At 41.4% G+C, this 15,270-nt stretch overlaps 1 protein-coding gene across 1 annotated transcript in view; it reads right to left on the bottom strand.

The window, feature by feature from the left end:
• Positions 1-12,558: 12,558 nt before the first annotated feature.
• The window catches only part of LOC311142482 (uncharacterized protein), a 43,720-nt gene continuing 41,008 nt past the window's right edge, over positions 12,559-15,270 (bottom strand). The window contains exons 11-13 of the mRNA XM_084178132.1: positions 13,899-13,956; positions 13,577-13,634; positions 12,559-12,787 (exon numbers count right to left, since the gene is read on the bottom strand). Of these exons, the coding sequence (XP_084034258.1) occupies positions 12,750-12,787; positions 13,577-13,634; positions 13,899-13,956 (154 nt within the window). The 3' untranslated portion in view covers positions 12,559-12,749. The remainder of the gene's footprint in view (positions 12,788-13,576; positions 13,635-13,898; positions 13,957-15,270) is intronic.

Genomic DNA, 15,270 nt, shown 5'->3' on the forward strand with positions numbered 1-15,270 from the left:
AGGTTTGCACACATCTCAGGAGGGATTTTGTCCCACTCTTTGCAGATCTTCTCCAAGTCATTAAGGTTTCGAGGCTGACGTTTGGCAACTCGAACCTTAAGCTCCCTCCACAGATTTTCTATGGGATTAAGGTCTGGAGACTGGCTAGGCCACTCCAGGACCTTAATGTGCTTCTTCTTGAGCCACTCCTTTGTGGCCTTGGCCGTGTGTTTTGGGTCATTGTCATGCTGGAATACCCATCCACGACCCATTTTCAATGCCCTGGCTGAGGGAAGGAGGTTCTCACCCAAGATTTGACGGTACATGACCCCGTTCATCGTCCCTTTGATGCGGTGAAGTTGTCCTGTCCCCTTAGCAGAAAAACACCCCCAAAGCATAATGTTTCCACCTCCATGTTTGACGGTGGGGATGGTTGGTGCGATTATTCGCAAATGGAAGAAACACAAAATAACTGTCAATCTCCCTCGGCCTGGGGCTCCATGCAAGAGCTCACCTCGTGGAGTTGCAATGATCATGAGAACAGTGAGGAATCAGCCCAGAACTACACGGGAGTATCTTGTCAATGATCTCAAGGCAGCTGGGACCATAGTCACCAAGAAAACAATTGGTAACACACTACTCCGTGAAGGACTGAAATCCTGCAGCGCCTGCAAGGTCCCCCTGCTCAAGAAAGCACATATACATGCCCGTCTTAAGTTTGCCAATGAACATCTGAATGATTTAGAGGAGAACTGGGTGAAAGTGTTGTGGTCAGATGAGACCAAAATCGAGCTCTTTGGCATCAACTTAACTCGCCGTGTTTGGAGGAGGAGGAATGCTGCCTATGACCCCAAGAACACCATCCCCACCGTCAAACATGGAGGTGGAAACATTATGCTTTGGGGGTGTTTTTCTGCTAAGGGGACAGGACAACTTCACCGCATCAAAGGGACGATGGACGGGGTCATGTACCGTCAAATACAAAAAGTCATGTTTTGCAGAGGGGTCAAATACTTATTTCCCTCATTAAAATGCAAATCAATTTATAACATTTTTGACATGCGTTTCTCTGGATTATGTTGTTGTTTTCTGTCTCTCACTGTTCAAATAAACCTACCATTAAAATTATAGACTGATCATGTCTTTGTCAGTGGGCAAACAAAATCAGCAGGGGATGAAATACTTTTTTTCCCTCACTGTATTTTTGAAGCATTTACTTTTGACCAAAACTACAAATTGTTCCCCAATAAATCATGTTATGGGCGGCAGGTGGCTTAGTGGTTAAGAGCGTTGTGCCAGTAACCGAAAGGTTGCTGGTTCTAATCCCCGAGCCGACTAGGTGAAAAATCTGTCGATGTGCCCTTGAGCAAGGCACTTAACCCTAATTGCTTCTGTAAGTCGCTCTGGATAAGAGCGTCTGCTAAATGACTAAAATGTAAATGTAATGTTATATTCACTTCCATTTCAGAGCAGATTGTAGCCTATTTTAAACTTCAAAATTATTAGTACCATTATAATTTGTGGAATAGTAAGTTAACACATTGAATAAACATCACCTGTGAGGATACTAATAGCAATAGGTGTAATTTCAACTGTTACTGATTATGATGCTGTGGAGATACGCACAAACTTTTGGCGCAGAATCTGATGATATGGTGTGCAGTGAAATTACAATATGCCCCTAACAGATCTCTTCATTTAGGAGTGGTGGAAAGGACTTCCAAGGGCTTAAGAATTTTCTTAACTGTCAGCTTTTGCCATTACCAAGCCCAGACACAATGGGGCCATACTTGCGAACATAAGCAACCATTTACATTTAAACAGTTTCTCCTGCTCAAAATGCATATCAGCCAATTAAAATCGTAGATTTACTTGCATGTGACAGAACGCTAAATTTAAACTGTCCAATCAGATAATATGGCAAACATTAGCCCTATGCTAACCTCACCAGGTAGCAGTGATTATATCCAGGAACAATTTCTTCAACAGCCTATCAAAGATCTTAAAGACTTTATATCCACCAACCAATGGCATTTCTTAAAATAGTTCAATCCTGGCCACTAGAGGGATATTTTAAACCTACAAATTCAAGGTTTACTTTTGTTCCAGTTAGTCTGTAACAAAATATATTGTGCCAATGCATCCTTGACTAGGCTACTAGCTACTACTAACATTAGACAACATTTACGTTTCCGAATATATGACGAAATCCAACGTTTTTGTGTATCTATTTCACACACATCCATGTGCTTTTATGGGAAAAAAAGATAAGAGGTCCTTACAACATGTAAGTTTACCTTTAACATCAACTGTATATTAAATATCTCCCAATTTCATAAATCTTTTAAAATATACAATTGAAGTCGGAAGTTTACATACACCTACGCCAAATACATTTAAACTCAGTTTTTCACAATTCCTGACATTTAATCCTAGTAAAAATTCCCTGTCTTAGGTCAGTTAGGATCACCACTTTATTTTAAGAATGTGAAATGTCAGAATAATAGTAGAGAGAATTATTTCTTTCAGCTTTTATTTATTTCATCGCATTCCCAGTGGGTCAGAAGTTTACATACACTCAATTACTAATTGGTAGCATTGCATTTAAATTGTTTAACTTGGGTCAAACGTTTCTGGTAGCCTTCCACAAGCTTCCCACAATAAGTTGGGTGAATTTTGGCCCATTCCTCCTGACAGAGCTAGTGTAACTGAGTCAGGTTTGTAGGCCTCCTTGCTCGCACACGCTTTTTCAGTTCTGCCCACAAATGTTCTATAGGATTGAGGTCAGGGCTTTGTGATGGCCACTCCAATACCTTGACTTTGTTGTCCTTAAGCCATTTTGCCATAGCTTTGGAAGTATGTTTGGGGTCATTGTCCATTTGGAAGACCCATTTGCGACCAAGCTTTAACTTCCTGACTGATGTCTTGAGATGTTGCTTCAATATATCCACATAATTTTCCTTCCTCATGATGCCATCTATTTTGTGAAGTGCACCAGTCCCTCCTGCAGCAAAGCACCCCCACAGCATGATGCTGCCACCCCCGTGCTTCACGGTTGGGATGGTGTTCTTCGGCTTGCAAGCCACCCCCTTTTCCTCCAAACATAGCGATGGTCATTATGGCCAAACAGTTCTATTTTTGTTTCATCAGACCAGAGGACATTTCTCCAAAAAAGTACTATCTTTGTCCCCATGTGCAGTTGCAAACCGTAGTCTGGCTTTTTTATGGCGGTATTGGAGCAGTGGCTTCTTCCTTGCTGAGCGACCTTTCAGGTTATGTTGATATAGGACTCATTTTACTGTGGATATAGATACGTTTGTACCTGTTTCCTCCAGCATCTTCACAAGGTCCTTTGCTGTTGTTCTGGGATTGATTTGACAGAATGCGTCTCCTTCCTGAGCGGTATGATGGCTGCGTGGTCACATGGTGTTTATAATTGCGTACTATTGTTTGTACAGATGAACATGGTACCTTCAGGCGTTTGGAAATTGCTCCCAAGGATGGACCTGACATGTGGAAGTCTACAATTTTTTTTCTGGGGTCTTGGCCGATTTCTTTTGATTTTCCCATGATATCAAGCAAAGAGGCACTGAGTTTGAAGGTAGGCCTTGAAATACATCCACAGGTACACCTCCAATTGACTAAAATGATGTAAATTAGCCTATTCTTTGTAAGAATCTGTATTTGAACCCTAACAATTAACCCCTTATAAATACATGGGGACACCACATGACTTCCTCGTGATTGCATCTACAATCCAATTTGAAAGCCCTTGTATTGAGAAGCTTACCCAGTGTCTCCAAGACATTCAAACAGCTGATCAGAGCGACCTATTGCCTGAGTCCGCTCCACATAGACATCTAGGCCTCTCACGGGACACAGAGTGCATAAAGTGCATTCGGAAAGTATTCAGATCCCTTGACTTTTTCCACATTTTGTTACATTACAGCCTTATTCTAAAATGGATTAAATTAACATTTTCCTCATCAATCTACACAATACCAGATAATGACAAAGTGAAAACAGGTTTTTAGAAATCTTTGCCAATTTATTACATATAAAAATCAGAAATACCTTATTTACATAAGTATTCAGAACCTATGCAATAATACTAGAAATTGAGCTCAGGTGCATCCTGTTTCCATTTATCATCCTTGAGATGTTTCTACAACTTGATTGGAGTCCACCTGTGGTAAATTCAATTGATTGGACATGATTTGGAAAGGCACAAATATGTCTATATAAGGTCCCACATTTGACAGTGCATGTCAGAGCAAAAACCAAGCCATGAGGTTGAAGGAATTGTCCGTAGAGCTCCGAGACAGGATTGTGTCGAGGCACAGATCTGGGGAAGGGTACCAAAACATTTCTGCAGCATTGAAGGTTCCCAAGAATGCAGTGGCCTCCATCATTCTTAAATGGAAGAAGTTTAGAACCACCAAGACTCTTCCTAGAGCTGGCCGCCCGGCCAAACTGAGCAATCGTGGGAGAAGGGCCTTGGTCAGGGAGGTGACCAAGAACCCGATGGTCACTCTGACAGTGCTCCAGAGTTCGTCTGTGGAGATGGGAGAAACTTCCAGAAGGACAACCATCTCTGCAGCACTCCACCAATCAGGCCTTTATGGTAGAGTTGCCAGACGGAAGCCACTTTTCAGTAAAAGGCACATGACAGCCCACTTGGAGTTTGCCAAAAGGCACCTTAAGGACTCTCAGACCATGATAAACAAGATTATCTGGTCTGATTAAACCAAAATTGAACTCTTTGGCCTGAATTTCAAGCGTCACGTCTGGAGGAAACCTGGCACCATTCCTACGGTGAAGCATGGTGGTGGCAGCATCATGCTGTGGGGATGTTTTCAACAGCACAGACTGGGAGACTAGTCACGATTGTGGGAAAGATGAACAGAGCAAAGTACAAAGAGATCCTTGATGAAAACCTGCTCCAGAGTGCTCAGGACCTCAGACTGGGGCAAAGGTTCACCTTCCAACAGGACAACAACCCTACACACACAGCCAAGACAACGCAAGAATAGCTTTGGGACAAGTCTTTGAATGTCTTTGAGTGGCCCAGCCAGAGGCCGGACTTGAACCCGATCGAACATCTCTGGAGAGATCTGAAAATAGCTGTGCGGCGACGCTCCCCATTCAACCTGACAGAGTTTGAGAGGATCTGCAGAGAAGAATGGGAGAAACTCCCCAAATACAGGTGTGCCAAGCTTGTAGCGTCATACCCAAGAAGTCTCAAGGCTGTGATCACTGCCAATGGTGCTTCAACAAAGAACTGAGTAAAGGGTCTGAATACTTACGTAGATGTGATATTTCAGTTCTCTTTATACAGTACCAGTCAAAAGGTTGGACACACCTACTCATTCATAGTTTTTTTTTTTTTTTTTTTTTACTATTTTCTACTTTGTAGAATAATAGTGAAGACATCAAAACTTATAAATAACACATATGGAATCATGTAGTAACCAAAAAAGTGTTACAAAAATCATAATATATTTTATATTTGAGATTCTTCAAATAGCCACCCTTTGCCTTGATAACAGCTTTGCACACTCTTGGCATTCTCTCAACCAGCTTCACCTGGAATGCTTTTCCAACCTTCTTGAAGGAGTTCCCACATATGCTGAGCACTTGTTGGCTGCTTTTCCTTCACTCTGTCGTCCGACTCATCCCAAACCATCTCAATTGGGTTGAGGTCGGGGGATTGTGGAGGCCAGGTCATCTCCTTCTTGGTAAAATAGCCATTACACAGCCTGGAGGTTTGTTGGGTCATTGTCCTGTTGAAAAACAAATGATAGTCCCACTAAGGCCAATCCAGATGGGATGGCATATCGCTGCAGAATGCTGTGGTAGCCATGCTGGTTAAGTGTGCTTTGAATTCTAAAACAATCACAGACAGTGTCACCAGCAAAGCATCCCCACATCATAACACCTCCTCCATGCTTTACGGTGGGAACTACACATGCAGAGATCATCCGTTCACCCACACTGCGTGTCACAAAGACATGGCGGTTGGAACCAAAAATCTCCACTTTGGACTCCAGACCAAAGGACAACTTTCTACCGGTCTAATGTCCATTGCTTGTGTTTCTTGGCCCAAGCAGGTCTCTTCTTCTTATTGGTGTCCTTTAGTAGTGGTTTCTTTGCAGCAATTCGACCATGAAGGCCTGATTCACACAGTCTCCTCTGAACAGTTGATGTTGAGATGTGTCTGTGACTTGAACTCTGTGAAGCATTTATTTGGGCTGCAATTTCTGAGGCTTGTAACTCTAATGAACTTATCCTCTGCAGCAGAGGTAACTCTGGGTCTTCCATTCCTGTGGCGGTCCTTATGAGAGCCAGTTTCATCATAGCGCTTGATGGTTTTTGCGACTGCACTTGAAGAAACTTTCAAAGTTCTTGACATTTTCCGTATGACTGTCCTTCATGTCTTAAAGTAATAATGGATTTTCGTTTCTCTCTGCTTATTTGAGCTGTTCTTGTCATAATATGGACCTGGTCTTTTACCAAATAGGGCTATCTTCTGCATACCCACCTACCTTGTCACAACACAACTTATTGGCTCAAACGCATTAAGAAGGAAAACAATTCCACAAATTAACTTTTAAGAAGGCACACCTGTTAATTGAAATGCATTCCAGGTGACTACCTCATGAAGCTGGTTGATATAATGTCAAGTGTGCAAAGCTGTCATCAAGGCAAAGGGTGGCTATTTGAAGAGTCTCAAATATAAAATATTTGGATCCTTCAGAAAATAAGAGAGCAGTCTCACTCCTGAGTCTCCGGGGAGATTGTAGCTCAGGTCCAGCACTCTCATTTGGTAGGGGTTTGATCTTAGAGCCTTGACCAGAGAAGCATAGCGATCCTCTGTGACTCCACAACCTGACAGCCTGCAGACAGATGATCATGATTTCTCAAACACTCCTGCTCTCTGATGGTGAAATGGGAGAATGGAAGCTGTACGTTTGTTCATTTTCAAAATATATAATTTGGCCAGTGTTTATTAATTTTCAGCACTTATTTCAGAGAAAATGTGGGCTAGCAATATTTGTGAGCATCAGCTTAGTGCCAGTTTGGAAAGTGTTGACAACAGCCCCACCTCTTGGAAATATGACAAAGCCAGTGGTGAGCTGTAGAATTTGATGTACAATCTTTTTCCTTCATAATGATAGTTGAATAGAGGGCGCATGTGGATCTGATGAACAACCATCACTTAATAAAAAATACTCACCTCAATATTTCCAGTTTACAACAATTATTCCCTAGTCCAAGAGAAAAAACATGCACCCCTGAATCCAGCAGGTCATTGTTGCTAAGATATGTTCTTCATATCTATCTATTTTAGGGATGCATGATGTCAACCTTCTGATCAGTATTGAACAGTAATAGCTTAAAAACCTTCACATCAGCTGATCGTGTACTTGACTAACAATATTCTGTGCCAATATTATAGAGCATTGTCAGTGCTTAATTCCGTAGCATACAAGACACTGAATGACCTAAATGACCTGCAGAGCCTGGAGGTCCCAGAACATGCATGCATGCATGCTCACTTGTTTTTGTATAGGCCTAAAAAGGTGCCATGAATGCGCATTATAACGCATCATAAACAACATAAATTCTTTCAGAGTAGATCGGAGATATACTGTATTTGCACATTAGAGTCATCTACTGAACGCCTCCATTTGGGACAAATAATTTGGCTCCCTAATTTACATACTGCAACTGCAGGAACAAGAGATAGTAAGAAGAGCCTCATTTTGGTCCATGTTTATTTTTGCTACAGTAAATATGGTACTGCCGTTAAGGTGTCTAGACCAGAGGGTTAAACATTTTATTTGGTTTATTGCTATCATAGCCAAGAAAACATCCCTAGTACTTACCTAGCTGTTCTGACGGCTTTGACCACTGGCAGCAGCCTCAGAAGACCTTCCTCTGATCTGGTGTATTGCTTCAGGTCAAACACATCCAGTTCTTCTTCTTAAGTCAGCAACACAAAGACCAAAGCTGACCACTGTGCCGGTGAGAGTTCATCTCTGGATAGAATTCCTGAGCTTATGTAGCTTTGGATCTCCTCCACAAGAGAATGGTCATTCAGTTCTTTCAAACAGTGGAAAATATGAATGCAACTTTCTGGAGAGGGATTCTGGCTGATCTTCTTCTTGATGTACTTTACTATTTCCTCGGTGCTCTGTGAGTTGCTTCTACTCTGTACTAACTGGCCTTGTAGGAGAGTCTGATTGGACTCCAATGACAGGCCCATAAGGAAGCGGAGGAAAAGGTCCTTGTTGTTGATGAATTAAAGAAACACATATACAGCAGCCAGAAACTCCTGTTTGCTCAGATGTACAAAGTAGTACACCTTCTTGTACAGCCCACACTCCTCTCTGAAGATCTGTGAAAAAACTCCTGAGTTCACAGTGGCTTCAATGACATCAACGCCACACTCTTTCAAGTCTTCCTCATAGAAAATCAGATTGCCTTTTTCCAGCTGTTCAAATGCCAGTTTTCCCAGTGACAGAATGAGCTGGTTATTCCAGAGTGGATCTGTCCAATATTTTCCATGAAACTTCGCATTCTTCTGTTTGGTCTGAAATACCAGGAAGTGTGTGTACATCTCAGTTAAGGTCTTGGGCATCTCTACTCTTGTATCTATTTTCAACATGTGTTTAAGAACTGTGGAAGAAATCCAACAAAAGACTGGTAGCACACTCCAACACTCAGCCATCATTTACAAACGAAGCATTTGTGTTTAATGAGTCCACCAGATCAGAGGCAGTAGGGTGTGTGAAATTGACAATTTTCTTGTCAAAATGTAATGAGTACTTTTGGGTGTCAGGGAAAATGTATCTTATTTTCTTTAGGAATGTAGTGAAGTTAAAGTAAAAGTTGGCAAAAATATGAATAGTAAAGTAAAGTACAGATACCCCCAAAAACGACTTAAGCAGTACTTTAAAGTATTTTTGCCTAAGTACTTTACACCACTGGGTATGTGACACATGATGTGGAGGCTCCTTATGTGTGAGATGATTCTTCTGGCCAGGTTGTCATTGTCATTGAATCTCTTCCTGAAGTACTCCTCCTTCTGTGGGTCGTTGAGCACTCTTATCTCTGTCACCAGGTCAATACACCCTGAAGGGATCTGATTGGAAGCTGCAGGTCGGGAGGTTATCCAGAGGAGAGCAGAGGGAAGCAGATTCCCCTTGATGAGGTTTGTCAGCAGCACATCCACTGAAGTTGACTCTGTGACATCATAACATCTCTTGTTTTGTTTGAAGTCTAGGGGCAGTCGACACTCATCCAGACCGTCAAAGACAAACAGAACTTTGTAGTTATCATAGTTGGAGATGTTGCGTATTCTTCAGATCAGATTTGAGCTTATATTTGCACTTCTCAGCAAGCTCATCAGAAATATTTATGTAAACTTCTGGACCACTGAGAATCTCTGACTTTGACCTCTGCTTTTGGTCTCTGACTCTGACCTCTGCTGTTGGTCTCTGAATCTGACCTCTGCTGTTGGTCTCTGAATCTGACCTCTGCTGTTGGTCTCTGTGGATGAAACGTTATTAGAGACCTTATGTGTAACGCTAAGCACCAAAAAGATGCAGTCATTCAGAACATATCTGTAATCTTCACAGCTATACAAAGTACACATCTGGAGAGTGCATACACACAGGTGGCCACAGTTATTTTTCTATACATAACAGGACAGTCACATCTATAAGTCTACCTATTTATCGTGTATCAACCTGCAGTTCTTACCTTTGTTCACTGGAAATATATACTGTATCTCTCTGAATAAGATTGGAGGTTCCATAGACTAGTCACTTTTCATGGACAAACAGCTGGGTACACTGCACACTGTAAAATAATACCTGGGATAATTACCTTGTTGCCTGAATTCACAACCAGAACATGTCAAGTCAACAAGACATTTTCCTATCTGCTGAAGAAAACATATTGTTAGAGGAGTCACTCTGATCAAAGTAAACCTGATAATAACATTGTATAAGGCTATAGTGATAGCATTATGCCTTTATATATCAATATGCTCCATATGCAAGCCCAACGTAATTATTGGGTTGTCACTTGGTTGTCACTAAGACAGTGATCAGTATGCCACTTGATGGAACTGATCAGGTGTGAATATTCTTGGGGTATACAAATGGTGTACATTTAAGTACATTTAACTGCTGAGTAAAAAACATGTAAAATACTTCCATATAGTCTCTCTCCCCACCCAAAACAACAGATGAGACGGACCACAGTTTGATACAAGAAGCAGCTGTATTTGACCAGAAAAGCATCTCCAATCCAGTGTCTTTACGGCATTTTCTCTCACAACATTTCAGTGTAAAAATCCTTCACTCTAATAATAGAAAATCACCTTCAATAAATCCAAAATAACATTTATAATGCATCTAAAAAATTAATCAAAGATACCTCCCACTGGGAACAGACTTCATTTCAATGTTTAGTTTTGATTTACATTTGGTTGAGTTGTCAACTAATGTGAATTCAACGTGAACTAAACAACAAATGTCACCATGTCATTGGATTTAGATTCAACGTTTTAAAAATAGAAGACAATGTTCCCTTAAGTTTATGACTTTTTGAAAATCCAATCAGTATTCCACGTTGACTCAACCTGGTCACATGGATTTTTTTGTTGTTGAAATGATGTGGAAACAACGTTGATTCAACCAGTTTTTGCCCACTACTAGTGGGGCTTCCATTTTCATTACCACAGTATTTCCAATGGAAATAGAAAACCTTATGGATTTTTTTAAGTACTATAATTCTTTCACTTAATCTATAAAGATTGTAAGAGTGCTCAGGAGGCGAGGCCGAGTTGCATTAGCGAAGATTGGCATCTCTGTCGGATGAGGCCACAGAGGCAGCTAACATAATGGGTATTATTAAGTATCTTTATAAGAACAAACACAGTCGAGTAAGAGTCCCTGGACTGCACAGTGATACGTAGCAGTTACCTGCACCGCAGCCGAATCATACCAGGTACAGTCCCCTACCTGCTCTCCTCCTCTCCCCGCTCAACCCTTTTCTTATGTGGTTACTAGAAGAGTAGGCAGTGTTAGGAGTGTAGAAATAGAATGGACAGAACAGGCATGGATCTCCAGGTCATTGGGAAATGGATATGGTTGGCAACCTGTTGGACGTGCTGCACAGGGAGCTAGGAAATGTCACGGACATTGGAGTGCTTAAGAATTCATTCTTCATTCTTAAATAGATACAATTAAAATCATCTAAGATCCTATCAGCAAAAGTTAATTGCTTTTAGAGGATAATGCCGATTCCAATCATTCTGTTTCTAGGTGGCAAATTGTCACCCTATACCAAAATCGACCCCTAGCCCTACGCACTTGTGGAGAGCTGAAAGGATAAGCTCGACATAAGTAATATGGTAATAGTTTCCACCTGCTCTCTGATTGGCTGGATGACATTTTGCCATATTGCTTACACCAATCTAATCTTCTCACATCTCCACTAGTGAAGAAGGGAGGCAGAAGTTGTAGGGGATATGGGTTGATTTGGGATTGGGCCTGTTTGTCATCCATAGGTGGTCTGCTGGGGTCCTCTGTGCTAAATCCTAAGGAGAAGTGGGCATGGTGACTGGTATAGGACCTGCTGATACGGTCCTATCTGGCACTAACTGATATGCTTCCGCTAATCCCTGAGGTTGAAAAAACAGTTGATGTGAGGTGTAGCAAGGAGTTGGCAACCCGTTCGCTATTACAGTATAAATGGCAGTATAAGGTGGTTGAAGTTTCCCCAGGTACAGATCTAGGATCAGCTTCCTCTCCCCCAAACCTAGACTTAACCATAAGTGGGGAAAATGCCAAACTGACCCAAGATCAGCATCTAGGGGCAACTTCACCCTACTCCTATTAGGTGTACTAGAAGGACAGACATATATTTAACCAGATCTCCCTTATTGTTGAAAGCTGGGATTTGTAGTTCCCCGGCTGCTCCTGGGTAGTACAGAGACTACAGAGAAAGGCAGGCCCTCGGATCCGATTCTTCTGTTTCACAGCTCCACCCTGTGGTCAACCGCTGCAGCAGAACCGTTTTCCCACAGTTAGGTTGGCGTGAGACTTTGAAATGTGGGACTGTTGAAAATGTACTGTGTTTCGATGGTGTGGTTGATGGTATTCCCTGAATTCTCTGCATCAGGGTTGGGCTCAATTCGAATTGAAGTCAGTCAATTCAGGAAGTGATTTTAATTTAAAATCTAAAATGTGTAAAACTTTTGACATAAATAGCTTCTCCTTTTCAGTTTATTGAGAAGTCATTGAAAATAGATACCCCTTTTTCAATCATTGAATTGGAATTTCAGTTTATTCCTGAATTGACTGCCTCCAATTCGAACTGAGCCAAACCTTGCTCTGCACTAGTGAAGAGTAAGGCCAGATACATCCAGGTAAGATATGGGAGTTGACTTGGGAGGCAGGGAGAGAGTAGAGTAGAGTAAGGTAGGCAGTGATGGCGGAGCACAGCACAGCAGAGCTCTTGAAACCATGAGAAAGGCAAACAAGAAAAACAACGGAGAAAAAAAAAGTTTGGAAGACTGCCGATTGGTACAGTCCTAAATGTATAGGTGTGTGTCTGTGTGTGTGTAACATTGATAGAGGGAGCCTGAACAGTGCAGGAAATATATGAGCCATCCACCCCTCCATATGGCCATCTCTCCCTTCCTTCCATCCCCCCATTTTCTGGCCAGGTGGCAGTGGCTGTATGTTGAGAGACTATACTGGTCCTCTCTTTTGCAGCTCCTGGATAAATGCTGGAAGAGAAAGAGGGAGAAAATTCGTGAGAAAGAGAGAGGCCCCAAAATTCCTCACACATTGTCTTATGATTTAGTCATAATATAAAAAGTAAAAATACATTATTCGTAATAATATGAGAATTGAGAGGATAATATAAAACAAAGATAAGTAGTTTTAAAGAAGTCATGTACACACATGTATATACAGTATATTCGGAAAGTATTCAGACCCCTTGACTTTTTCCAAATTTTGTTACATTACAGCCTTATTTCTAAAATAGATTGTTTTCCTCATCAACCTACACACAATGCCCCATAACGACAAAGCACAAACCGTTTTTTTAATAGACATTTTAGCAAAAATAAATACAAAATACTGAAATGTCTCATTTACATAAATATTCAGACCCTTTACTCAGTACTTATTTGAAGCACGTTTGGCAACGATTACAGCCTCGAGTCTTCTTGGGTATGACGCTACAAGCTTGGCACACCTGTATTTGGAGAGTTTCTCCCACCTTAATTGGGGAGGACGGGCTCGTGGTAATGGCTGGAACAGGTGGAATGTTATAAAATACATCAAACACATGGGTTCAATGCATTTGATGCCATTCCGTATGTTACGTTCCAGCCATTATTATGAGCCGTCCTCCCCTCAGCAGCCTCCACTCTGTTAGAGGTATATGAATATACTGCAGTGGCTGGAGCAACATTGTATTGTGATTCTTATTGACTGTACTGCTAAAGACATAAAAAAGAAAAGCTAGGGAGTGCTCCTTGAATTGGATGGACAAATCAGGAACTCACCACCGATGATTTCATCCTTCACTTTATGGAGCTCTTTTCTCACTTCCTCAAGGATGTCCTAAACACACAAATCATCATCATCATCATCTTCGTCACAGTCAGTATCATTCTGATCATCACCAATCAATTAAGCAGATATTCTGAAACCAAGAATACCTGCTTTCCCAAAAATACAAAAAAATAAAGTGTTATCTGAGAATGATGCCGATAGTCGTCTCTATCTGACACCATCAGTAGGGGAGCAATGGTCACCCTTTTATCTCTAGCCTACATACCAATAATCCTTTAAACATAACATGAACAGGTCAATGGTGGAGCTCACCTGTTTGATTCTCTCCATCTCTGAGTCTTCACTGCCTGTGCTGTTCGTGGCCTTCATCCTGAGAGAGAGATAAAGGGAGACAGAGAGAGACAGAGAGAGGAGGAGAGAGAGGAGAGAGGAGAAAGAGGAGTGAGGGAGAGAGGAGTGAGAGAGAGAGGAGGGAGGGAAAGAAAGAAAGAAAAAAGAAGTGAATTGAGAGACGAGATGGGCGGGGAGAGGGAGGGCAACAACAAACCCCAAGGATATGGAAGCTCAGTTCAGGCAAAAATGGTGGGTTGTTGTCCTGCCACGGCAACAGATGGCGATCTTGACAGGAGCCATGGACCAGCCATCTTGTCACCGTGTTAACTGCAGAAGCGTCACAGAAAGCTGTAGACTAATGAGGGGTGGATAACTGCTGGTGTTGTACCAACATAGCAACTGAAGTACTTTCAATGGTCAGGGTGTTATTTTTTAGTAATGGAGGTTGAAACCATTTCACTGAATGGGTCAAATTAGGCTCCATTACTTGAGTAAAAGTACAGATACCTAAATAGAAAATGACTAAAGTGAAAGTGAAAGTCACCCAGTAAAATACTACTGGAGTAAAAGTCTAAAAGGATTTGGGTTTAAATATATTTAAGTATCAAAAGTAAATGTAGTTGTAAAATATACTTAAGTATCAAAAGTAAAAGTAAAAGTACAAATCATGTAAAATTCCTTATATTAAGCAAACCAGACGGCACAATTTTTATTTTATTTACGGATAGCCAGGTTCACACTCCAACCCTCAGACATCATTTAAAAACAAAGCATTTGTGTTTAGTGAGTCCGACAAATCAGAGGCAGTAGGGATGACCAGGGATGTTCTATTGATAAGTGTGCGAATTGGACCATTTTCTGTCCTGCTAAGCATTCAAAATGTAACGAGTACTTTTGGGTGTCAGGGAAAATGTAAGGAGTAAAAAGTACATAATTTTCTTTAGGAATGTAGTGAAGTAAAAGTAAAAGTAGTCAAAAATATAAATAGTAAAGTACAGATACCCCCCAAAAACTACTTAAGCAGTCCTTTAAAGTATGTTTACTTAAGTACTTTACACCACTGATTAGTTGCAATGGGTTTGTTCCAATCAAGCACTAGTCCACCAGATTCAATTTATCATAGCCACTGGCCTTGAGTTAATCAGTTTCGTTTCCACATCTGAGGGGGAGAGAATTGTTTTACTCAAGTGGTGACTTGAGCGAGACCCCAGTCCAGAAACAGACCCTAACCCTTTGGCACTTGACGTAGATCTGAAACAACTGGATAGGTATAAGTAATATGGTAGTTCCACCACCTTGCCCTCTGATAGGCTAGGTGGAATTTCCTCCATATTGCTTATACCCATCCAAT

This window comes from Coregonus lavaretus (genome assembly GCF_964263955.1).
Source record: "Coregonus lavaretus genome assembly, chromosome: 15".
Classification (NCBI taxonomy): domain Eukaryota; kingdom Metazoa; phylum Chordata; class Actinopteri; order Salmoniformes; family Salmonidae; genus Coregonus; species Coregonus lavaretus.